The sequence below is a fragment of the Epinephelus lanceolatus genome, chromosome 1, assembly GCF_041903045.1.
Source record: "Epinephelus lanceolatus isolate andai-2023 chromosome 1, ASM4190304v1, whole genome shotgun sequence".
Lineage (NCBI taxonomy): Eukaryota > Metazoa > Chordata > Actinopteri > Perciformes > Serranidae > Epinephelus > Epinephelus lanceolatus.
The window spans coordinates 31,200,901-31,227,434 of NC_135734.1; the positions used below are offsets into that span (position 1 = coordinate 31,200,901).

At 42.8% G+C, this 26,534-nt stretch overlaps 1 protein-coding gene across 1 annotated transcript in view; it reads right to left on the reverse strand.

The window, feature by feature from the left end:
• The window catches only part of LOC117250658 (uncharacterized), a 49,667-nt gene extending 23,753 nt beyond the window's left edge, over window positions 1-25,914 (reverse strand). The window contains exon 1 of the mRNA XM_078166097.1: window positions 25,892-25,914. Within this exon, the coding sequence (XP_078022223.1) occupies window positions 25,892-25,914 (23 nt within the window). The remainder of the gene's footprint in view (window positions 1-25,891) is intronic.
• Between the last annotated feature and the right edge of the window lie 620 nt (window positions 25,915-26,534).

Sequence of the window (26,534 nt, forward strand, 5' to 3'; positions counted from 1 at the left end):
CGTAGGAGATGTGGAATGTTGATCTGTTGATGAGGACATTATTGTAGTAGATGTTTGATGGGTAGTCAATGGGAGCTGAGTTGTGCTGGTAGTATTTGGTGTTGTTTGACTTTTGTGTTCAGGTGCTGTTTGAGTGAAATGAGTAGTTAGTGGAGACAATATAGATGGGGAACTGGGTGAGACCTCTGTAACTGTGGTGGGATTGATTGCTGTTGTGGGATGATTAGTCTTGGTAGTTCCTGTTTGTCCTTTTGTGGTTTGGGTTGAGGCTGAGGAATGTGATTCAGTTGTTGCTGTGGATGTTATTGTTGTAGGAGATGTGGAATGTTGCTCTGTTGATGAGGACATCATTGTTGTAGATGTTTGATGGGTAGTCAGTGGGAGCTGAGTTGTGCTGGTAGTATTTGGTGTTGTTTGACTTTTATGTTCAGGTGCTGTTTGAGTGAAATGAGTAGTTACTGGAGACAATATAGATGGGGAACTGGGTGAGACCTCTGTACTTGTGGTGGGATTGATTGCTGTTGTGGGATGGTTAGTCTTGGTAGTTCCTGTTTCTCCTTTTGTGGTTTGAGTTGAGGCTGAGGAATGTGATTCAGTTGTTGCTGTGGATGTTATTGTCGTAGGAGATGTGGAATGTTGCTCTGCTGATGAGGACATCATTGTTGTAGATGTTTCATGGGTAGTCAGTGGGAGCTGAGTTGTGCTGGTAATGTTTGGTGTTGTTTGACTTTTGTGTTCAGGTGCTGTTTGAGTGAAATGAGTAGTTACTGGAGACAATATAGATGGGGAACTGGGTGAGACCTCTGTAATTGTGGTGGGATTGATTGCTGTTGTGGGATGATTAGTCTTGGTAGTTCCTGTTTCTCCTTTTGTGGTTTGGGTTGAGGCTGAGGAATGTGATTCAGTTGTTGCTGTTGATGTTATTGTCGTAGGAGATGTGGAATGTTGCTCTGTTGATGAGGACATCATTGTTGTAGATGTTTCATGGGTAGTCAGTGGGAGCTGAGTTGTGCTGGTAGAATTTGGTGTTGTTTGACTTTTGTGTTCAGGTGCTGTTTGAGTGAAATGAGTAGTTACTGGAGACAATATAGATGGGGAACTGGGTGAGACCTCTGTAATTGTGGTGGGATTGATTGCTGTTGTGGGATGATTAGTCTTGGTAGTTCCTGTTTCTCCTTTTGTGGTTTGGGCTGAGGCTGAGGAATGTGATTCAGTTGTTGCTGTTGATGTTATTGTCGTAGGAAATGTGGAATGTTGCACTGTTGATGAGGACATCATTGTTGTAGATGTTTCATGGGTAGTCACTGGGAGCTGAGTTGTGCTGGTAGTATTTGGTGTTGTTTGACTTTTGTGTTCAGGTGCTGTTTGAGTGAAATGAGTAGTTACTGGAGACAATATAGATGGGGAACTGGGTGAGACCTCTGTAATTGTGGTGGGATTGATTGCTGTTGTGGGATGATTAGTCTTGGTAGTTCCTGTTTCTCCTTTTGTGGTTTGGGCTGAGGCTGAGGAATGTGATTCAGTTGTTGCTGTTGATGTTATTGTCGTAGGAAATGTGGAATGTTGCACTGTTGATGAGGACATCATTGTTGTAGATGTTTCATGGGTAGTCACTGGGAGCTGAGTTGTGCTGGTAGTATTTGGTGTTGTTTGACTTTTGTGTTCAGGTGCTGTTTGAGTGAAATGAGTAGTTACTGGAGACAATATAGATGGGGAACTGGGTGAGACCTCTGTAATTGTGGTAGGATTGATTGCTGTTGTGGGATGATTAGTCTTGGTAGTTCCTGTTTCTTCTTTTGTGGTTTGGGCTGAGGCTGAGGAATGTGATTCAGTTGTTGCTGTGGATGTTATTGTCGTAGGAGATGTGGAATATTGCTTTGTTGATGAGGACATTATTGTTGTAGATGTTTCATGGGTAGTCAATGGGAGCTGAGTTGTGCTGGTAGTATTTAGTGTTGTTTGACTTTTGTGTTCAGGTGCTGTTTGAGTGAAATGAGTAGTTACTGGAGACAATATAGATGGGGAACTGGGTGAGACCTCTGTAATTGTGGTGGGATTGATTGCTGTTGTGGGATGGTTAGTCTTGGTAGTTCCTGTTTGTCCTTTTGTGGTTTGGGTTGAGGCTGAGGAATGTGATTCAGTTGTTGCTGTTGATGTTATTGTCGTAGGAGATGTGGAATGTTGCTCTGTTGATGAGGACATCACTGTTGTAGATGTTTCATGAGTAGTCAGTGGGAGCTGAGTTGTGCTGGTAGAATTTGGTGTTGTTTGACTTTTGTGTTCAGATGCTGTTTGAGTTAAATGAGTAGTTACTGGAGATAATATAGATGGGGCACTGGGTGAGACCTCTGTACTTGTGGTGGGATTGATTGCTGTTGTGGGATGATTAGTCTTGGTAGTTCCTGTTTGTCCTTTTGTGGTTTGGGTTGAGGCTGAGGAATGTGATTCAGTTGTTGCTGTTGATGTTATTGTCGTAGGAGATGTGGAATGTTGCTCTGTTGATGAGGACATTATTGTTGTAGATGTTTCATGGGTAGTCACTGGGAGCTGAGTTGTGCTGGTTGTATTTGGTGTTGTTTGACTTTTGTGTTCAGGTGCTGTTTGAGTGAAATGAGTAGTTAGTGGAGACAATATAGATGGGGAACTGGGTGAGACCTCTGTACTTGTGGTGGGATTGATTGCTGTTGTGGGATAATTTGTCTTGGTAGTTCCTGTTTGTCCTTTTGTGGTTTGGGTTGAGGCTGAGGAATGTGATTCAGTTGTTCCTGTTGATGTTATTGTTGTATGAGATGTGGAATGTTGCTCTGTTGATGAGGACATTATTGTTGTAGATGTTTCATGGGTAGTCAGTGGGAGTTGAGTTGTGCTAGTAGTATTTGGTGTTGTTTGACCTTTGTGTTCAGGTGCTGTTTGAGTGAAATGAGTAGTTACTGGAGACAATATAGATGGGGAACTGGGCGAGACCTCTGTATTTGTGGTGGGATTGATTGCTGTTGTGGGATGATTAGTCTTGGTAGTTCCTGTTTCTCCTTTTGTGGTTTGGGTTGAGGCTGAGGAATGTGATTCAGTTGTTGCTGTGGATGTCATTGTCGTAGGAGATGTGGAATGTTGCTCTGTTGATGAGGACATTATTGTTGTAGATGTTTGATGGGTAGTCAGTGGGAGCTGAGTTGTGCTGGTTGTATTTGGTGTTGTTTGACTTTTGTGTTCAGGTGCTGTTTGAGTGAAATGAGTAGTTACTGGAGACAATATAGATGGGGAACTGGGTGAGACCTCTGTACTTGTGGTGGGATTGATTGCTGTTGTGGGATGGTTATTCTCGGTAGTTCCTGTTTCTCCTTTTGTGGTTTGAGTTAAGGCTGAGGAATGTGATTCAGTTGTTGCTGTTGATGTTATTGTCGTAGGAGATGTGGAATGTTGCTCTGCTGATGAGGACATCATTGTTGTAGATGTTTGATGGGTAGTCAGTGGGAGCTGAGTTGTGCTGGTTGTATTTGGTGTTGTTTGACTTTTGTGTTCAGGTGCTGTTTGAGTGAAATGAGTAGTTAGTGGAGACAATATAGATGGGGAACTGGGCGAGACCTCTGTACTTGTGGTGGGATTGATTGCTGTTGTGGGATGATTAGTCTTGGTAGTTCCTGTTTGTCCTTTTGTGGTTTGGGTTGAGGCTGAGGAATGTGATTCAGTTGTTGCTGTTGATGTCATTGTCGTAGGAGATGTGGAATGTTGCTCTGTTGATGAGGACATTATTGTTGTAGATGTTTCATGGGTAGTCAGTGGGAGCTGAGTTGTGCTGGCTGTATTTGGTGTTGTTTGACTTTTGTGTTCAGGTGCTGTTTGAGTGAAATGAGTAGTTACTGGAGACAATATAGATGGGGAACTGGGTGAGACCTCTGTACTTGTGGTGGGATTGATTGCTGTTGTGGGATGATTAGTCTTGGTAGTTCCTGTTTCTCCTTTTGTGGTTTGGGTTGAGGCTGAGGAATGTGATTCAGTTGTTCCTGTGGATGTTATTGTCGTAGGAGATGTGGAATGTTGCTCTGTTGATGAGGACATCATTGTTGTAGATGTTTCATGGGTTGTCAGTGGGAGTTGAGTTGTGCTGGTAGTATTTGGTGTTGTTTGACTTTTGTGTTCAGGTGCTGTTTGAGTGAAATGAGTAGTTGCTGGAGACAATATAGATGGGGAACTGGGTGAGACCTCTGTACTTGTGGTGGGATTGATTGCTGTTGTGGGATGATTAGTTTTGGTAGTTCCTGTTTGTCCTTTTGTGGTTTGGGTTGAGGCTGAGGAATGTGATTCAGTTGTTGCTGTTGATGTTATTGTCGTAGGAGATGTGGAATGTTGCTCTGTTGATGAGGACATCACTGTTGTAGATGTTTCATGAGTAGTCAGTGGGAGCTGAGTTGTGCTGGTAGAATTTGGTGTTGTTTGACTTTTGTGTTCAGGTGCTGTTTGAGTGAAATGAGTAGTTAGTGGAGACAATATAGATGGGGAACTAGGTGAGACCTCTGTACTTGTGGTGGGATTGATTGCTGTTGTTGGATGATTAGTTTTGGTAGTTCCTGTTTGTCCTTTTGTGGTTTGGGTTGAGGCTGAGGAATGTGATTCAGTTGTTGCTGTGGATGTTATTGTCGTAGGAGATGTGGAATGTTGCTCTGTTGATGAGGACATCATTGTTGTAGATGTTTGATGGGTAGTCAGTGGGAGCTGAGTTGTGCTGGTAGTATTTGGTGTTGTTTGACTTTTATGTTCAGGTGCTGTTTGAGTGAAATGAGTAGTTACTGGAGACAATATAGATGGGGAACTGGGTGAGACCTCTGTACTTGTGGTGGGATTGATTGCTGTTGTGGGATGGTTAGTCTTGGTAGTTCCTGTTTCTCCTTTTGTGGTTTGGGTTGAGGCTGAGGAATGTGATTCAGTTGTTGCTGTGGATGTTATTGTCGTAGGAAATGTGGAATGTTGCTCTGTTGATGAGGACATTATTGTTGTAGATGTTTCATGGGTAGTCAGTGGGAGCTGAGTTGTGCTGGTAATATTTGGTGTTGTTTGACTTCTGTGTTCAGGTGCTGTTTGAGTGAAATGAGTAGTTACTGGAGACAATATAGATGGGGAACTGGGTGAGACCTCTGTAATTGTGGTGGGATTGATTGCTGTTGTGGGATGATTAGTCTTGGTAGTTCCTGTTTCTTCTTTTGTGCTTTGGGTTGAGGCTGAGGAATGTGATTCAGTTGTTGCTGTTGATGTTATTGTCGTAGGAGATGTGGAATGTTGCTCTGTTGATGAGGACATCATTGTTGTAGATGTTTGATGGGTAGTCAGTGGGAGCTGAGTTGTGCTGGTAGTATTTGGTGTTGTTTGACTTTTGTGTTCAGGTGCTGTTTGAGTGAAATGAGTAGTTACTGGAGACAATATAGATGGGGAACTGGGTGAGACCTCTGTAATTGTGGTGGGATTGATTGCTGTTGTGGGATGATTAGTCTTGGTAGTTCCTGTTTCTCCTTTTGTGGTTTGGGTTGAGGCTGAGGAATGTGATTCAGTTGTTGCTGTTGATGTTATTGTCGTAGGAGATGTGGAATGTTGCTCTGTTGATGAGGACATCATTGTTGTAGATGTTTCATGGGTAGTCAGTGGGAGCTGAGTTGTGCTGGTAGAATTTGGTGTTGTTTGACTTTTGTGTTCAGGTGCTGTTTGAGTGAAATGAGTAGTTACTGGAGACAATATAGATGGGGAACTGGGTGAGACCTCTGTAATTGTGGTGGGATTGATTGCTGTTGTGGGATGAATAGTCTTGGTAGTTCCTGTTTCTCCTTTTGTGGTTTGGGCTGAGGCTGAGGAATGTGATTCAGTTGTTGCTGTTGATGTTATTGTCGTAGGAAATGTGGAATGTTGCACTGTTGATGAGGACATCATTGTTGTAGATGTTTGATGGGTAGTCACTGGGAGCTGAGTTGTGCTGGTAGTATTTGGTGTTGTTTGACTTTTGTGTTCAGGTGCTGTTTGAGTGAAATGAGTAGTTACTGGAGACAATATAGATGGGGAACTGGGTGAGACCTCTGTAATTGTGGTGGGATTGATTGCTGTTGTGGGATGATTAGTCTTGGTAGTTCCTGTTTCTTCTTTTGTGGTTTGGGCTGAGGCTGAGGAATGTGATTCAGTTGTTGCTGTGGATGTTATTGTCGTAGGAGATGTGGAATATTGCTCTGTTGATGAGGACATCATTGTTGTAGATGTTTGATGGGTAGTCAGTGGGAGCTGAGTTGTGCTGGTAGTATTTGGTGTTGTTTGACTTTTGTGTTCAGGTGCTGTTTGAGTGAAATGAGTAGTTACTGGAGACAATATAGATGGGGAACTGGGTGAGACCTCTGTACTTGTGGTGGGATTGATTGCTGTTGTGGGATGGTTAGTCTTGGTAGTTCCTGTTTCTCCTTTTGTGGTTTGAGTTGAGGCTGAAGAATGTGATTCAGTTGTTGCTGTGGATGTTATTGTCGTAGGAGATGTGGAATGTTGCTCTGCTGATGAGGACATCATTGTTGTAGATGTTTCATGGGTAGTCAATGGGAGCTGAGTTGTGCTGGTAGTATTTGGTGTTGTTTTACTTTGGTGTTCAGGTGCTGTTTGAGTGAAATGAGTAGTTATTGGAGACAATATAGATGGGGAACTGGGTGAGACCTCTGTTCTTGTGGTGGGATTGATTGCTGTTGTGGGATGATTAGTCTTGGTAGTTCCTGTTTCTCCTTTTGTGGTTTGGGCTGAGGCTGAGGAATGTGATTCAGTTGTTGCTGTGGATGTTATTGTCGTAGGAGATGTGGAATGTTGCTCTGTTGATGAGGACATCACTGTTGTAGATGTTTCATGGGTAGTCAATGGGAGCTGAGTTGTGCTGGTAGTATTTAGTGTTGTTTGACTTTTGTGTTCAGGTGCTGTTTGAGTGAAATGAGTAGTTACTGGAGACAATATAGATGGGGAACTGGGTGAGACCTCTGTAATTGTGGTGGGATTGATTGCTGTTGTGGGATGGTTAGTCTTGGTAGTTCCTGTTTCTCCTTTTGTGGTTTGGGTTGAGGCTGAGGAATGTGATTCAGTTGTTGCTGTTGATGTCATTGTCGTAGGAGATGTGGAATGTTGCTCTGTTGATGAGGACATCATTGTTGTAGATGTTTCATGGGTAGTCAGTGGGAGATGAGTTGTGCTGGTTGTATTTGGTGTTGTTTGACTTTTGTGTTCAGGTGCTGTTTGAGTGAAATGAGTAGTTACTGGAGACAATATAGATGGGGAACTGGGTGAGACCTCTGTAACTGTGGTGGGATTGATTGCTGTTGTGGGATGATTAGTCTTGGTAGTTCCTGTTTGTCCTTTTGTGGTTTGGGTTGAGGCTGAGGAATGTGATTCAGTTGTTGCTGTGGATGTTATTGTTGTAGGAGATGTGGAATGTTGCTCTGTTGATGAGGACATCATTGTTGTAGATGTTTGATGGGTAGTCAGTGGGAGCTGAGTTGTGCTGGTAGTATTTGGTGTTGTTTGACTTTTATGTTCAGGTGCTGTTTGAGTGAAATGAGTAGTTACTGGAGACAATATAGATGGGGAACTGGGTGAGACCTCTGTACTTGTGGTGGGATTGATTGCTGTTGTGGGATGGTTAGTCTTGGTAGTTCCTGTTTCTCCTTTTGTGGTTTGAGTTGAGGCTGAGGAATGTGATTCAGTTGTTGCTGTGGATGTTATTGTCGTAGGAGATGTGGAATGTTGCTCTGCTGATGAGGACATCATTGTTGTAGATGTTTCATGGGTAGTCAGTGGGAGCTGAGTTGTGCTGGTAATGTTTGGTGTTGTTTGACTTTTGTGTTCAGGTGCTGTTTGAGTGAAATGAGTAGTTACTGGAGACAATATAGATGGGGAACTGGGTGAGACCTCTGTAATTGTGGTGGGATTGATTGCTGTTGTGGGATGATTAGTCTTGGTAGTTCCTGTTTCTCCTTTTGTGGTTTGGGTTGAGGCTGAGGAATGTGATTCAGTTGTTGCTGTTGATGTTATTGTCGTAGGAGATGTGGAATGTTGCTCTGTTGATGAGGACATCATTGTTGTAGATGTTTCATGGGTAGTCAGTGGGAGCTGAGTTGTGCTGGTAGAATTTGGTGTTGTTTGACTTTTGTGTTCAGGTGCTGTTTGAGTGAAATGAGTAGTTACTGGAGACAATATAGATGGGGAACTGGGTGAGACCTCTGTAATTGTGGTGGGATTGATTGCTGTTGTGGGATGATTAGTCTTGGTAGTTCCTGTTTCTCCTTTTGTGGTTTGGGCTGAGGCTGAGGAATGTGATTCAGTTGTTGCTGTTGATGTTATTGTCGTAGGAAATGTGGAATGTTGCACTGTTGATGAGGACATCATTGTTGTAGATGTTTCATGGGTAGTCACTGGGAGCTGAGTTGTGCTGGTAGTATTTGGTGTTGTTTGACTTTTGTGTTCAGGTGCTGTTTGAGTGAAATGAGTAGTTACTGGAGACAATATAGATGGGGAACTGGGTGAGACCTCTGTAATTGTGGTGGGATTGATTGCTGTTGTGGGATGATTAGTCTTGGTAGTTCCTGTTTGTCCTTTTGTGGTTTGGGTTGAGGCTGAGGAATGTGATTCAGTTGTTGCTGTTGATGTTATTGTCGTAGGAGATGTGGAATGTTGCTCTGTTGATGAGGACATCACTGTTGTAGATGTTTCATGAGTAGTCAGTGGGAGCTGAGTTGTGCTGGTAGAATTTGGTGTTGTTTGACTTTTGTGTTCAGATGCTGTTTGAGTTAAATGAGTAGTTACTGGAGATAATATAGATGGGGCACTGGGTGAGACCTCTGTACTTGTGGTGGGATTGATTGCTGTTGTGGGATGATTAGTCTTGGTAGTTCCTGTTTGTCCTTTTGTGGTTTGGGTTGAGGCTGAGGAATGTGATTCAGTTGTTGCTGTTGATGTTATTGTCGTAGGAGATGTGGAATGTTGCTCTGTTGATGAGGACATTATTGTTGTAGATGTTTCATGGGTAGTCACTGGGAGCTGAGTTGTGCTGGTTGTATTTGGTGTTGTTTGACTTTTGTGTTCAGGTGCTGTTTGAGTGAAATGAGTAGTTAGTGGAGACAATATAGATGGGGAACTGGGTGAGACCTCTGTACTTGTGGTGGGATTGATTGCTGTTGTGGGATAATTTGTCTTGGTAGTTCCTGTTTGTCCTTTTGTGGTTTGGGTTGAGGCTGAGGAATGTGATTCAGTTGTTCCTGTTGATGTTATTGTTGTATGAGATGTGGAATGTTGCTCTGTTGATGAGGACATTATTGTTGTAGATGTTTCATGGGTAGTCAGTGGGAGTTGAGTTGTGCTAGTAGTATTTGGTGTTGTTTGACCTTTGTGTTCAGGTGCTGTTTGAGTGAAATGAGTAGTTACTGGAGACAATATAGATGGGGAACTGGGCGAGACCTCTGTATTTGTGGTGGGATTGATTGCTGTTGTGGGATGATTAGTCTTGGTAGTTCCTGTTTCTCCTTTTGTGGTTTGGGTTGAGGCTGAGGAATGTGATTCAGTTGTTGCTGTGGATGTCATTGTCGTAGGAGATGTGGAATGTTGCTCTGTTGATGAGGACATTATTGTTGTAGATGTTTGATGGGTAGTCAGTGGGAGCTGAGTTGTGCTGGTTGTATTTGGTGTTGTTTGACTTTTGTGTTCAGGTGCTGTTTGAGTGAAATGAGTAGTTACTGGAGACAATATAGATGGGGAACTGGGTGAGACCTCTGTACTTGTGGTGGGATTGATTGCTGTTGTGGGATGGTTATTCTCGGTAGTTCCTGTTTCTCCTTTTGTGGTTTGAGTTAAGGCTGAGGAATGTGATTCAGTTGTTGCTGTTGATGTTATTGTCGTAGGAGATGTGGAATGTTGCTCTGCTGATGAGGACATCATTGTTGTAGATGTTTGATGGGTAGTCAGTGGGAGCTGAGTTGTGCTGGTTGTATTTGGTGTTGTTTGACTTTTGTGTTCAGGTGCTGTTTGAGTGAAATGAGTAGTTAGTGGAGACAATATAGATGGGGAACTGGGCGAGACCTCTGTACTTGTGGTGGGATTGATTGCTGTTGTGGGATGATTAGTCTTGGTAGTTCCTGTTTGTCCTTTTGTGGTTTGGGTTGAGGCTGAGGAATGTGATTCAGTTGTTGCTGTTGATGTCATTGTCGTAGGAGATGTGGAATGTTGCTCTGTTGATGAGGACATTATTGTTGTAGATGTTTCATGGGTAGTCAATGGGAGCTGAGTTGTGCTGGCTGTATTTGGTGTTGTTTGACTTTTGTGTTCAGGTGCTGTTTGAGTGAAATGAGTAGTTACTGGAGACAATATAGATGGGGAACTGGGTGAGACCTCTGTACTTGTGGTGGGATTGATTGCTGTTGTGGGATGATTAGTCTTGGTAGTTCCTGTTTCTCCTTTTGTGGTTTGGGTTGAGGCTGAGGAATGTGATTCAGTTGTTCCTGTGGATGTTATTGTCGTAGGAGATGTGGAATGTTGCTCTGTTGATGAGGACATCATTGTTGTAGATGTTTCATGGGTAGTCAGTGGGAGTTGAGTTGTGCTGGTAGTATTTGGTGTTGTTTGACTTTTGTGTTCAGGTGCTGTTTGAGTGAAATGAGTAGTTGCTGGAGACAATATAGATGGGGAACTGGGTGAGACCTCTGTACTTGTGGTGGGATTGATTGCTGTTGTGGGATGATTAGTTTTGGTAGTTCCTGTTTGTCCTTTTGTGGTTTGGGTTGAGGCTGAGGAATGTGATTCAGTTGTTGCTGTTGATGTTATTGTCGTAGGAGATGTGGAATGTTGCTCTGTTGATGAGGACATCACTGTTGTAGATGTTTCATGAGTAGTCAGTGGGAGCTGAGTTGTGCTGGTAGAATTTGGTGTTGTTTGACTTTTGTGTTCAGGTGCTGTTTGAGTGAAATGAGTAGTTAGTGGAGACAATATAGATGGGGAACTAGGTGAGACCTCTGTACTTGTGGTGGGATTGATTGCTGTTGTTGGATGATTAGTTTTGGTAGTTCCTGTTTGTCCTTTTGTGGTTTGGGTTGAGGCTGAGGAATGTGATTCAGTTGTTGCTGTGGATGTTATTGTCGTAGGAGATGTGGAATGTTGCTCTGTTGATGAGGACATCATTGTTGTAGATGTTTGATGGGTAGTCAGTGGGAGCTGAGTTGTGCTGGTAGTATTTGGTGTTGTTTGACTTTTATGTTCAGGTGCTGTTTGAGTGAAATGAGTAGTTACTGGAGACAATATAGATGGGGAACTGGGTGAGACCTCTGTACTTGTGGTGGGATTGATTGCTGTTGTGGGATGGTTAGTCTTGGTAGTTCCTGTTTCTCCTTTTGTGGTTTGGGTTGAGGCTGAGGAATGTGATTCAGTTGTTGCTGTGGATGTTATTGTCGTAGGAAATGTGGAATGTTGCTCTGTTGATGAGGACATTATTGTTGTAGATGTTTCATGGGTAGTCAGTGGGAGCTGAGTTGTGCTGGTAATATTTGGTGTTGTTTGACTTCTGTGTTCAGGTGCTGTTTGAGTGAAATGAGTAGTTACTGGAGACAATATAGATGGGGAACTGGGTGAGACCTCTGTAATTGTGGTGGGATTGATTGCTGTTGTGGGATGATTAGTCTTGGTAGTTCCTGTTTCTTCTTTTGTGCTTCGGGTTGAGGCTGAGGAATGTGATTCAGTTGTTGCTGTTGATGTTATTGTCGTAGGAGATGTGGAATGTTGCTCTGTTGATGAGGACATCATTGTTGTAGATGTTTGATGGGTAGTCAGTGGGAGCTGAGTTGTGCTGGTAGTATTTGGTGTTGTTTGACTTTTGTGTTCAGGTGCTGTTTGAGTGAAATGAGTAGTTACTGGAGACAATATAGATGGGGAACTGGGTGAGACCTCTGTAATTGTGGTGGGATTGATTGCTGTTGTGGGATGATTAGTCTTGGTAGTTCCTGTTTCTCCTTTTGTGGTTTGGGTTGAGGCTGAGGAATGTGATTCAGTTGTTGCTGTTGATGTTATTGTCGTAGGAGATGTGGAATGTTGCTCTGTTGATGAGGACATCATTGTTGTAGATGTTTCATGGGTAGTCAGTGGGAGCTGAGTTGTGCTGGTAGAATTTGGTGTTGTTTGACTTTTGTGTTCAGGTGCTGTTTGAGTGAAATGAGTAGTTACTGGAGACAATATAGATGGGGAACTGGGTGAGACCTCTGTAATTGTGGTGGGATTGATTGCTGTTGTGGGATGAATAGTCTTGGTAGTTCCTGTTTCTCCTTTTGTGGTTTGGGCTGAGGCTGAGGAATGTGATTCAGTTGTTGCTGTTGATGTTATTGTCGTAGGAAATGTGGAATGTTGCACTGTTGATGAGGACATCATTGTTGTAGATGTTTGATGGGTAGTCACTGGGAGCTGAGTTGTGCTGGTAGTATTTGGTGTTGTTTGACTTTTGTGTTCAGGTGCTGTTTGAGTGAAATGAGTAGTTACTGGAGACAATATAGATGGGGAACTGGGTGAGACCTCTGTAATTGTGGTGGGATTGATTGCTGTTGTGGGATGATTAGTCTTGGTAGTTCCTGTTTCTTCTTTTGTGGTTTGGGCTGAGGCTGAGGAATGTGATTCAGTTGTTGCTGTGGATGTTATTGTCGTAGGAGATGTGGAATATTGCTCTGTTGATGAGGACATTATTGTTGTAGATGTTTCATGGGTAGTCAATGGGAGCTGAGTTGTGCTGGTAGTATTTAGTGTTGTTTGACTTTTGTGTTCAGGTGCTGTTTGAGTGAAATGAGTAGTTACTGGAGACAATATAGATGGGGAACTGGGTGAGACCTCTGTACTTGTGGTGGGATTGATTGCTGTTGTGGGATGGTTAGTCTTGGTAGTTCCTGTTTCTCCTTTTGTGGTTTGAGTTGAGGCTGAAGAATGTGATTCAGTTGTTGCTGTGGATGTTATTGTCGTAGGAGATGTGGAATGTTGCTCTGCTGATGAGGACATCATTGTTGTAGATGTTTCATGGGTAGTCAATGGGAGCTGAGTTGTGCTGGTAGTATTTGGTGTTGTTTTACTTTGGTGTTCAGGTGCTGTTTGAGTGAAATGAGTAGTTATTGGAGACAATATAGATGGGGAACTGGGTGAGACCTCTGTTCTTGTGGTGGGATTGATTGCTGTTGTGGGATGATTAGTCTTGGTAGTTCCTGTTTCTCCTTTTGTGGTTTGGGCTGAGGCTGAGGAATGTGATTCAGTTGTTGCTGTGGATGTTATTGTCGTAGGAGATGTGGAATGTTGCTCTGTTGATGAGGACATCACTGTTGTAGATGTTTCATGGGTAGTCAATGGGAGCTGAGTTGTGCTGGTAGTATTTAGTGTTGTTTGACTTTTGTGTTCAGGTGCTGTTTGAGTGAAATGAGTAGTTACTGGAGACAATATAGATGGGGAACTGGGTGAGACCTCTGTAATTGTGGTGGGATTGATTGCTGTTGTGGGATGGTTAGTCTTGGTAGTTCCTGTTTCTCCTTTTGTGGTTTGGGTTGAGGCTGAGGAATGTGATTCAGTTGTTGCTGTTGATGTCATTGTCGTAGGAGATGTGGAATGTTGCTCTGTTGATGAGGACATCATTGTTGTAGATGTTTCATGGGTAGTCAGTGGGAGATGAGTTGTGCTGGTTGTATTTGGTGTTGTTTGACTTTTGTGTTCAGGTGCTGTTTGAGTGAAATGAGTAGTTACTGGAGACAATATAGATGGGGAACTGGGTGAGACCTCTGTACTTGTGGTGGGATTGATTGCTGTTGTGGGATGATTTGTCTTGGTAGTTCCTGTTTGTCCTTTTGTGGTTTGGGTTGAGGCTGAGGAATGTGATTCAGTTGTTCCTGTTGATGTTATTGTTGTATGAGATGTGGAATGTTGCTCTGTTGATGAGGACATTATTGTTGTAGATGTTTCATGGGTAGTCAGTGGGAGTTGAGTTGTGCTAGTAGTATTTGGTGTTGTTTGACCTTTGTGTTCAGGTGCTGTTTGAGTGAAATGAGTAGTTACTGGAGACAATATAGATGGGGAACTGGGCGAGACCTCTGTATTTGTGGTGGGATTGATTGCTGTTGTGGGATGATTAGTCTTGGTAGTTCCTGTTTCTCCTTTTGTGGTTTGGGTTGAGGCTGAGGAATGTGATTCAGTTGTTGCTGTGGATGTCATTGTCGTAGGAGATGTGGAATGTTGCTCTGTTGATGAGGACATTATTGTTGTAGATGTTTGATGGGTAGTCAGTGGGAGCTGAGTTGTGCTGGTTGTATTTGGTGTTGTTTGACTTTTGTGTTCAGGTGCTGTTTGAGTGAAATGAGTAGTTAGTGGAGACAATATAGATGGGGAACTAGGTGAGACCTCTGTACTTGTGGTGGGATTGATTGCTGTTGTTGGATGATTAGTTTTGGTAGTTCCTGTTTGTCCTTTTGTGGTTTGGGTTGAGGCTGAGGAATGTGATTCAGTTGTTGCTGTGGATGTTATTGTCGTAGGAGATGTGGAATGTTGCTCTGTTGATGAGGACATCATTGTTGTAGATGTTTGATGGGTAGTCAGTGGGAGCTGAGTTGTGCTGGTAGTATTTGGTGTTGTTTGACTTTTATGTTCAGGTGCTGTTTGAGTGAAATGAGTAGTTACTGGAGACAATATAGATGGGGAATTGGGTGAGACCTCTGTACTTGTGGTGGGATTGATTGCTGTTGTGGGATGATTAGTCTTGGTAGTTCCTGTTTCTCCTTTTGTGGTTTGGGTTGAGGCTGAGGAATGTGATTCAGTTGTTGCTGTGGATGTTATTGTCGTAGGAAATGTGGAATGTTGCTCTGTTGATGAGGACATTATTTTTGTAGATGTTTCATGGGTAGTCAGTGGGAGCTGAGTTGTGCTGGTAATATTTGGTGTTGTTTGACTTCTGTGTTCAGGTGCTGTTTGAGTGAAATGAGTAGTTACTGGAGACAATATAGATGGGGAACTGGGTGAGACCTCTGTAATTGTGGTGGGATTGATTGCTGTTGTGGGATGATTAGTCTTGGTAGTTCCTGTTTCTTCTTTTGTGCTTTGGGTTGAGGCTGAGGAATGTGATTCAGTTGTTGCTGTGGATGTTATTGTCGTAGGAGATGTGGAATGTTGCTCTGCTGATGAGGACATCATTGTTGTAGATGTTTCATGGGTAGTCAATGGGAGCTGAGTTGTGCTGGTAGTATTTGGTGTTGTTTGACTTTTGTGTTCAGGTGCTGTTTGAGTGAAATGAGTAGTTACTGGAGACAATATAGATGGGGAACTGGGTGAGACCTCTGTAATTGTGGTGGGATTGATTGCTGTTGTGGGATGATTAGTCTTGGTAGTTCCTGTTTCTCCTTTTGTGGTTTGGGTTGAGGCTGAGGAATGTGATTCAGTTGTTGCTGTTGATGTTATTGTCGTAGGAGATGTGGAATGATGCTCTGCTGATGAGGACATCACTGTTGTAGATGTTTGATGGGTAGTCAGTGGGAGCTGAGTTGTGCTGGTAGTATTTGGTGTTGTTTGACTTTTGTGTTCAGGTGCTGTTTGAGTGAAATGAGTAGTTACTGGAGACAATATAGATGGGGAACTGGGTGAGACCTCTGTAATTGTGGTAGGATTGATTGCTGTTGTGGGATGATTAGTCTTGGTAGTTCCTGTTTCTCCTTTTGTGGTTTGGGCTGAGGCTGAGGAATGTGATTCAGTTGTTGCTGTTGATGTTATTGTCGTAGGAAATGTGGAATGTTGCACTGTTGATGAGGACATCATTGTTGTAGATGTTTCATGGGTAGTCACTGGGAGCTGAGTTGTGCTGGTAGTATTTGGTGTTGTTTGACTTTTGTGTTCAGGTGCTGTTTGAGTGAAATGAGTAGTTACTGGAGACAATATAGATGGGGAATTGGGTGAGACCTCTGTAATTGTGGTGGGATTGATTGCTGTTGTGGGATGGTTAGTCTTGGTAGTTCCTGTTTCTGCTTTTGTGGTTTGGGTTGAGGCTGAGGAATGTGATTCAGTTGTTGCTGTTGATGTTATTGGCGTAGGAGATGTGGAATGTTGCTCTGTTGATGAGGACATTATTGTTGTAGATGTTTCATGGGTAGTCAGTGGGAGCTGAGTTGTGCTGGTAGTATTTGGTGTTGTTTGACTTTTGTGTTCAGGTGCTGTTTGAGTGAAATGAGTAGTTACTGGAGACAATATAGATGGGGAACTGGGTGAGACCTCTGTACTTGTGGTGGGATTGATTACTGTTGTGGGATGGTTAGTCTTGGTAGTTCCTGTTTCTCCTTTTGTGGTTTGGGTTGAGGCTGAGGAATGTGATTCAGTTGTTGCTGTTGATGTTATTGTCGTAGGAGATGTGGAATGTTGCTCTGCTGATGAGGACATCATTGTTGTAGATGTTTGATGGGTAGTCAATGGGAGCTGAGTTGTGCTGGTAGTATTTGGTGTTGTTTGACTTTTGTGTTCAGGTGCTGTTTGAGTGAAATGAGTAGTTAGTGGAGACAACATAGATGGGGAACTGGGTGAGACCTCTGTACTTGTGGTGGGATTGATTGCTGTTGTGGGATGATTAGTCTTGGTAGTTCCTGTTTCTCCTTTTGTGGTTTGGGTTGAGGCTGAGGAATGTGATTCAGTTGTTGCTGTTGATGTCATTGTCGTAGGAGATGTGGAATGTTGCTCTGTTGATGAGGACATTATTGTTGTAGATGTTTCATGGGTAGTCAGTGGGAGCTGAGTTGTGCTGGTTGTATTTGGTATTGTTTGACTTTTGTGTTCAGGTGCTGTTTGAGTGAAATGAGTAGTTACTGGAGACAATATAGATGGGGAACTGGGTGAGACCTCTGTACTTGTGGTGGGATTGATTGCTGTTGTGGGATGATTAGTCTTGGTAGTTCCTGTTTCTCCTTTTGTGGTTTGGGTTGAGGCTGAGGAATGTGATTTAGTTGTTCCTGTTGATGTTCTTGCCGTAGGAGATGTGGAATGTTGCTCTGTTGATGAGGACATCATTGTTGTAGATGTTTCATGGGTAGTCAGTGGGAGTTGAGTTGTGCTGGTAGAATTTGGTGTTGTTTGACTTTTGTGTTCAGGTGCTGTTTGAGTGAAATGAGTAGTTGCTGGAGACAATATAGATGGGGAACTGGGTGAGACCTCTGTACTTGTGGTGGGATTGATTGCTGTTGTGGGATGATTAGTTTTGGTAGTTCCTGTTTGTCCTTTTGTGGTTTGGGTTGAGGCTGAGGAATGTGATTCAGTTGTTGCTGTTGATGTTATTGTCGTAGGAGATGTGGAATGTTGCTCTGTTGATGAGGACATCACTGTTGTAGATGTTTCATGAGTGGTCAGTGGGAGCTGAGTTGTGCTGGTAGAATTTGGTGTTGTTTGACTTTTGTGTTCAGGTGCTGTTTGAGTTAAATGAGTAGTTACTGGAGACAATATAGATGGGGCACTGGGTGAGACCTCTGTACTTGTGGTGGGATTGATTGCTGTTGTGGGATGATTAGTCTTGGTAGTTCCTGTTTGTCCTTTTGTGGTTTGGGTTGAGGCTGAGGAATGTGATTCAGTTGTTGCTGTTGATGTTATTGTCGTAGGAGATGTGGAATGTTGCTCTGTTGATGAGGACATTATTGTTGTAGATGTTTCATGGGTAGTTACTGGGAGCTGAGTTGTGCTGGTAGTATTTGGTGTTGTTTGACTTTTGTGTTCAGGTGCTGTTTGAGTGAAATGAGTAGTTACTGGAGACAATATAGATGGGGAACTGGGTGAGACCTCTGTAATTGTGGTAGGATTGATTGCTGTTGTGGGATGATTAGTCTTGGTAGTTCCTGTTTCTTCTTTTGTGGTTTGGGCTGAGGCTGAGGAATGTGATTCAGTTGTTGCTGTTGATGTTATTGTCGTAGGAGATGTGGAATGTTGCTCTGTTGGTGAGGACATTATTGTTGTAGATGTTTCATGGGTAGTCAATGGGAGTTGAGTTGTGCTGGTAATATTTGGTGTTGTTTGACTTTTGTGTTCAGGTGCTGTTTGAGTGAAATGAGTAGTTACTGGAGAAAGTATAGATGGGGAACTGGGTGAGACCTCTGTAATTGTGGTGGGATTAATTGCTGTTGTGGGATGATTAGTCTTTGTAGTTCCTATTGCTCCTTTTGTGGTTTGGGTTGAGGCTGAGGAATGTGATTCAGTTGTTGCTGTGGATGTTATTGTCGTAGGAGATGTGGAATGTTGCACTGTTGATGAGGACATCATTGTTGTAGATGTTTCATGGGTAGTCAATGGGAGCTGAGTTGTGCTGGTAGTATTTGGTGTTGTTTGACTTTTGTGTTCAGGTGCTGTTTGAGTGAAATGAGTAGTTACTGGAGACAATATAGATGGGGAACTGGGTGAGACCTCTGTAATTGTGGTGGGATTAATTGCTGTTGTGGGATGATTAGTCTTTGTAGTTCCTATTGCTCCTTTTGTGGTTTGGGTTGAGGCTGAGGAATGTGATTCAGTTGTTGCTGTGGATGTTATTGTCGTAGGAGATGTGGAATGTTGCTCTGTTGATGAGGACATCATTGTTGTAGATGTTTCATGGGTAGTCAGTGGGAGCTGAGTTGTGCTGGTAGTATTTGGTGTTGTTTGACTTTTGTGTTCAGGTGCTGTTTGAGTGAAATGAGTAGTTACTGGAGACAATATAGAAGGGGAACTGGGTGAGACCTCTGTAATTGTGGTAGGATTGATTGCTGTTGTGGGATGGTTAGTCTTGGTAGTTCCTGTTTCTCCTTTTGTGGTTTGGGTTGAGGCTGAGGAATGTGATTCAGTTGTTGCTGTGGATGTTATTGTCGTAGGAGATGTGGAATGTTGCTCTGCTGATGAGGACATTATTGTTGTAGATGTTTGATGGGTAGTCAGTGGGAGCTGAGTTGTGCTGGTAGTATTTGGTGTTGTTTGACTTTTGTGTTCAGGTGCTGTTTGAGTGAAATGAGTAGTTACTGGAGACAATATAGATGGGGAACTGGGCGAGACCTCTGTACTTGTGGTGGGATTGATTGCTGTTGTGGGATGATTAGTCTTGGTAGTTCCTGTTTCTCCTTTTGTGGTTTGGGTTGAGGCTGAGGAATGTGATTCAGTTGTTGCTGTTGATGTCATTGTCGTAGGAGATGTGGAATGTTGCTCTGTTGATGAGGACATCATTGTTGTAGATGTTTGATGGTTAGTCAGTGGGAGCTGAGTTGTGCTGGTAGTATTTAGTGTTGTTTGACTTTTGTGTTCAGGTGCTGTTTGAGTGAAATGAGTAGTTACTGGAGACAATATAGATGGGGAACTGGGTGAGACCTCTGTACTTGTGGTGGGATTGATTGCTGTTGTGGGATGGTTAGTTTTGGTAGTTCCTGTTTCTCCTTTTGTGGTTTGAGTTGAGGCTGAGGAATGTGATTCAGTTGTTGCTGTGGATGTTATTGTCGTAGGAGATGTGGAATGTTGCTCTGCTGATGAGGACATCATTGTTGTAGATGTTTCATGGGTAGTCAATGGGAGCTGAGTTGTGCTGGTAGTATTTGGTGTTGTTTGACTTTTGTGTTCAGGTGCTGTTTGAGTGAAATGAGTAGTTACTGGAGACAATATAGATGGGGAACTGGGTGAGACCTCTGTACTTGTGGTGGGATTGACTGCTGTTGTGGGATGATTAGTCTTGGTAGTTCCTGTTTCTCCTTTTGTGGTTTGGGTTGAGGCTGAGGAATGTGATTCAGTTGTTGCTGTTGATGTTATTGTCGTAGGAAATGTGGAATGTTGCTCTGCTGATGAGGACATCATTGTTGTAGATGTTTCATGGGTAGTCACTGGGAGCTGAGTTGTGCTGGTAGTATTTGGTGTTGTTTGACTTTTGTGTTCAGGTGCTGTTTGAGTGAAATGAGTAGTTACTGGAGACAATATAGATGGGGAACTGGGTGAGACCTCTGTACTTGTGGTAGGATTGATTGCTGTTGTGGGATGATTAGTCTTGGTAGTTCCTGTTTCTTCTTTTGTGGTTTGGGCTGAGGCTGAGGAATGTGATTCAGTTGTTGCTGTGGATGTTATTGTCGTAGGAGATGTGGAATGTTGCTCTGTTGATGAGGACATCACTGTTGTAGATGTTTCATGGGTAGTCAATGGGAGCTGAGTTGTGCTGGTAGTATTTAGTGTTGTTTGACTTTTGTGTTCAGGTGCTGTTTGAGTGAAATGAGTAGTTACTGGAGACAATATAGATGGGGAACTGGGTGAGACCTCTGTACTTGTGGTGGGATTGATTGCTGTTGTGGGATGATTAGTCTTGGTAGTTCCTGTTTCTCCTTTTGTGGTTTGGGTTGAGGCTGAGGAATGTGATTCAGTTGTTCCTGTTGATGTTCTTGTCGTAGGAGATGTGGAATGTTGCTCTGTTGATGAGGACATCATTGTTGTAGATGTTTCATGGGTAGTCAGTGGGAGTTGAGTTGTGCTGGTAGTATTTGGTGTTGTTTGACTTTTGTGTTCAGGTGCTGTTTGAGTGAAATGAGTAGTTGCTGGAGACAATATAGATGGGGAACTGGGTGAGACCTCTGTACTTGTGGTGGGATTGATTACTGTTGTGGGATGATTAGTCTTGGTAGTTCCTGTTTGTCCTTTTGTGGTTTGGGTTGAGGCTGAGGAATGTGATTCAGTTGTTGCTGTGGATGTTATTGTCGTAGGAGATGTGGAATGTTGCTCTGTTGATGAGGACATCACTGTTGTAGATGTTTCATGGGTAGTCAATGGGAGCTGAGTTGTGCTGGTAGTATTTAGTGTTGTTTGACTTTTGTGTTCAGGTGCTGTTTGAGTGAAATGAGTAGTTACTGGAGACAATATAGATGGGGAACTGGGTGAGACCTCTGTTCTTGTGGTGGGATTCATTGTTGTTGTGGGATGATTAGTCTTGGTAGTTCCTGTTTCTCCTTTTGTGGTTTGGGTTGAGGTTGAGAAATTTGCTTCAGCATCTGTTTTTGTGGTAGGCACAGTTGTGGTTTTGTTATGACGCCCAGTAGACATCCTGTTAATCATCAATTGTTCTTCCATTTGAGTCATTTGTTGTTGGTTTGTGCTGTTCAATACCAGCCGTTTTTGCGAACCTTCTGGAAATTCTTGTCTTAAGATATCAATGTTTGATCGATCCTTTCCTTTGTGGTTGCGTTGTAGCTGAGGTTTCCGTCGTGTTTCATCATGTTGATCTTGTTTTGCAATTTGATCTCCTGTGATATAACACAATATTTGTGTGTGTGATAAATTCGGCAGTGCACATCATAACAACTTGCATCACCATTGAAGGTACAACAAAACTAACATGAATGCAACATTTTCTTCCTGAGTATTGCAGAAGTTGGCTTGTAGAGTTTGATATTATGTTAGCTACGGTGACATAAAATGGAAATCTTTCCAGTGCAAAGTAGGCCATTTTAACTTCTCTTGAGGAAATATCCATTGGCTGTGTATGTTTATATTCTTACAACATTTAATTTCTTTTATTAATTTTCTGAATATGCCAGTTAGTCTACAGTCGGTATCTTTCATTTCCCTTTTAATCCTGAAATGAATACTGAGATAATGGCCCTCATTTATCAATCTAACGTACAAACCACTGCACCTCTGACACAGAAATCCTCTTACCAACAGGTTCATGTGTGATTCATAAAACACTATCTTGCTATCATGGTGTCAGAATGATTGGGCGCTGATAAATGTGCCCGCCGAAAACAACCCTCATTCAAATATCCCACCCTAATACATTCTCTGTTTTGGAGGCCTCACCCCTAGAGTTTGGAGTTGGAAAGACATATAATTGGAAACGCCATGTCCAATTTAAGCAATTAGTCCTATTAGACAGACTGAAAAGTGGCATCAAAGGATTTCCACTACTGCGTTCAAAAGCATTACAGTGGACAGTTGAATTTGAGGTTGGAATATTTAATTTATACATCCATGACCTATAGCCTTGTATTAATGATAGTAGTCTATATACTGTTGATATTTTTATAATAACCTATTCATATTAAAGCTCATAAATTAGGAGCATGTGGCTGCGTGTGTCAGGTCTACTTCTACAGACACGCCACCTGTGTCCAGGCTGGACACCGATAAATATGTAATAACCCATAGGCTACAGGTACATGTGTGTATATGTGTATATATATATATATATATATATATATACACACACACATACATACATACATACATATATATATATATATATATATATATATATATATATATATATATATATATATATATATGTGTATATATATATACACTACAGGCCAAAAGTTTGGACACACCTTCTCATTCAATGCGTTTTCTTTATTTTCATGGCTATTTACATTGTAGATTCTCACTGAAGGCATCAAAACTATGAATGAACACATGTGGAGTTATGTACTTAACAAAAAAAGGTGAAATAACTGAAAACATGTTTTATATTCTAGTTTCTTCAAAATAGCCACCCTTTGCTCTGATTACTGCTTTGCACACTCTTGGCATTCTCTCGATGAGCTTCAAGAGGTAGTCACCTGAAATGGTTTTCCAACAGTCTTGAAGGAGTTCCCAGAGGTGTTTAGCACTTGTTGGCCCCTTTGCCTTCACTCTGCGGTCCAGCTCACCCCAAACCATCTGGATTGGGTTCGGGTCCGGTGACTGTGGAGGCCAGGTCATCTGCCGCAGCACTCCATCACTCTCCTTCTTGGTCAAATAGCCCTTGCACAGCCTGGAGGTGTGTTTAGGGTCATTGCCCTGTTGAAAAATAAATGATCGTCCAACTAAACGCAAACCGGATGGGATGGCATGTCGCTGCAGGATGCTGTGGTAGCCATGCTGGTTCAGTGTGCCTTCAATTTTGAATAAATCCCCAACAGTGTCACCAGCAAAACACCCCCACACCATCCTCCATGCTTCACAGTGGGAACCAGGCATGTGGAATTCATCCGTTCACCTTTTCTGCGTCTCACAAAGACACGGCGGTTGGAACCAAAGATCTCAAATTTGGACTCATCAGACCAAAGCACAGATTTCCACTGGTCTAATGTCCATTCCTTGTGTTTCTTGGCCCAAACAAATCTCTTCTGCTTGTTGCCTCTCCTTAGCAGTGGTTTCCTAGCAGCTATTTGACCATGAAGGCCTGATTGGCGCAGTCTCCTCTTAACAGTTGTTCTAGAGATGGGTTTGCTGCTAGAACTCTGTGTGGCATTCATCTGGTCTCTGATCTGAGCTGCTGTTAACTTGCGATTTCTGAGGCTGGTGACTCGGATGAACTTATCCTCAGAAGCAGAGGTGACTCTTGGTCTTCCTTTCCTGGGTCGGTCCTCATGTGTGCCAGTTTGGTTGTAGCGCTTGATGGTTTTTGCGACTCCACTTGGGGACACATTTAAAGTTTTTGCAATTTTCCGGACTGACTGACCTTCATTTCTTAAAGTAATGATGGCCACTCGTTTTTCTTTAGTTAGCTGATTGGTTCTTGCCATAATATGAATTTTAACAGTTGTCCAATAGGGCTGTCGGCTGTGTATTAACCTGACTTCTGCACAACACAACTGATGGTCCCAAAGCAGATCAGGAGCCAGAGCCTTCAGCTATCAGGCTCCTCTCCTGTGGAATCATCTTCCTGTTACGGTCCGGGAGGCAGACACCGTCTCCACATTTAAGACTAGACTTAAGACTTTCCTCTTTGATAAAGCTTATAGTTAGGGCTGGCTCAGGCTTGCCCTGTACCAGCCCCTAGTTAGGCTGAGTTAGGCCTAGTCTGCCGGAGGACCCCCTGTAATACACCGGGCTCCCTTTCTCTCCCTCTCTCTCTCTCTCTCTCTCTCTCTCTCTCTCTCTCTCTCTCTCTCTCTCTCTCTCTCTCTCATCCTATTACTGCATCTTGCTAACTCGGCCATTCTGGATGTCACTAACTCGGCTTCTTCTCCGGAGCCTTTGTGCCCCACTGTCTCTCAGATTAACTCATATCGCAGCGGTGCCTGGACAGCGTGACGTGTGTGGTTGTGCTGCTGCCGTGGTCCTGCCAGATGCCTCCTGCTGCTGCTGCCGTCATTAGTCATACTTCTACTGTTATTATACACATATGACTATTGTCACACAAGTATACTGTCAGATATTAATACATACTTTCAACATATTGTACCACAGTAGCCAGAACTATAACTATAATATTATTACTTTCATTAATGTTGTTGTAAGCTACTGTCATTACCTGCATCTCTCTCTCTCTCTCTCTCTCTCTCTCTCTCTCTCTCTCTGTCTCATTGTGTCATATGGATTACTGTTAATTTATTATGCTGATCTGTTCTGTACGACATCTATTGCACGTCTGTCCGTCCTGGAAGAGGGATCCCTCCTCAGTTGCTCTTCCTGAGGTTTCTACCGTTTTTTTTCCCCGTTAAAGGGTTTTTTTTGGGGGGAGTTTTTCCTTATCCGCTGTGAGGGTCTTAAGGACAGAGGGATGTCGTATGCTGTAAAGCCCTGTGAGGCAAATTGTGATTTGTGATATTGGGCTTTATAAATAAAATTGATTGATTGATTGATTGAACCCCATTGATAAAGCAAGAAATTCCACTAATTAACCCTGATAAGGCACACCTGTGAAGTGGAAACCATTTCAGGTGACTACCTCTTGAAGCTCATCGAGAGAATGCCAAGAGTGTGCAAAGCAGTAATCAGAGCAAAGGGTGACTATTTTGAAGAAACTAGAATATAAAACATGTTTTCAGTTATTTCACCTTTTTTTGTTAAGTACATAACTCCACATGTGTTCATTCATAGTTTTGATGCCTTCAGTGAGAATCTACAATGTAAATAGTCATGAAAATAAAGAAAACGCATTGAATGAGAAGGTGTGTCCAAACTTTTGGCCTGTACTGTATATACATATATGTGTGTGTGTGTGTGTGTGTATATATACACTGAACAAAAATATAAACGCAACACTTTTGTTTTTGCTCCCATTTTTCATGAGCTGAACTCAAAGATCTAAAACATTTTCTACTCAGACAAAAGAGCATTTCCTCACAAATATTGTTCACAAATCTGTCTAAATCTGTGTTAGTGAGCACTTCTCTTTTGCCGAGATAATCCATCCCACCTCACAGGTGTGGCATATCAAGATGGTGATTAGACAGCATGATTATTGCACAGGTGTGCCTTAGGCTGGCCACAATAAAAGGCCACTCTAAAATGTGCAGTTTTATCACACAGCACAATGCCACAGATGTCGCAAGTTTTGAGGGAGCGTGCAGTTGGCATGCTGACTGCAGGAATATCCACCAGAGCTGTTGCCCGTGAATTGAATGTTCATTTCTCTACCATAAGCCATCTCCAAAGGCGTTTCAGACAGTTTGGCAGTACATCCAACCGGCCTCACAACCGCAGACCACGTGTAACCACACCAGCCCAGGACCTCCACATCCAGCATGTTCACCTCCAAGATTGTCTGAGACCAGCCACCCGGACAGCTGCTGCAACAATCGGTTTGCATAACCAAAGAATTTCTGCACAAACTGTCAGAAACCATCTCAGGGAAGCTCATCTGCATGCTCGTCATCCTCATCGGGGTCTCGACCTGATTGCAGTTCGTCGTCGTAACCGACTTGAGTGGGCAAATGCTCACATTCGATGGCGTCTGGCACGTTGGAGAGGTGTTCTCTTCACGGATGAATCCCGGTTTTCACTGTTCAGGGCAGATGGCAGACAGCGTGTGTCGCATCGTGTGGGTGAGCGGTTTGCTGATGTCAACGTTGTGGATCGAGTGGCCCATGGTGGCGGTGGGGTTATGATATGGGCAGGGGTATGTTATGGACAACGAACACAGGTGCATTTTATTGATGGCATTTTGAATGCTCAGAGGTACCGTGACGAGATCCTGAGGCCCATTGTTGTGCCATTCATCCACGACCATCACCTCATGTTGCAGCATGATAATGCACGGCCCCATGTTGCAAGGATCTGTACACAATTCCTGGAAGCTGAAAACATCCCAGTTCTTGCATGGCCAGCATACTCACCGGACATGTCGCCCATTGAGCATGTTTGGGATGCTCTGGATCGGCGTATACGACAGCGTATTCCAGCCTAAGGCACACCTGTGCAATATTCATGCTGTCTAATCACCATCTTGATATGCCACACCTGTGAGGTGGGATGGATTATCTCGGCAAAGGAGAAGTGCTCACTAACACAGATTTAGACAGATTTGTGAACAATATTTGTGAGGAAATGGTCTTTTGTGTATATAGAAAATGTTTTAGATCTTTGAGTTCAGCTCATGAAAAATGGGAGCAAAAACATGTATATACATGTATATGTATCTATGTATGTGTGTATATATATATATATATGTATATGTGTGTGTGTGTGTGTGTGTGTATATATATATATATATATATATATATATATATATATATGTAGACATTGTTGCAGTGTTTCCTTTTTTTTTTTAATGATAATTTATCTAAACATGTGTTGGTCGGTCGGTGTTATTAAAAAGATATAGA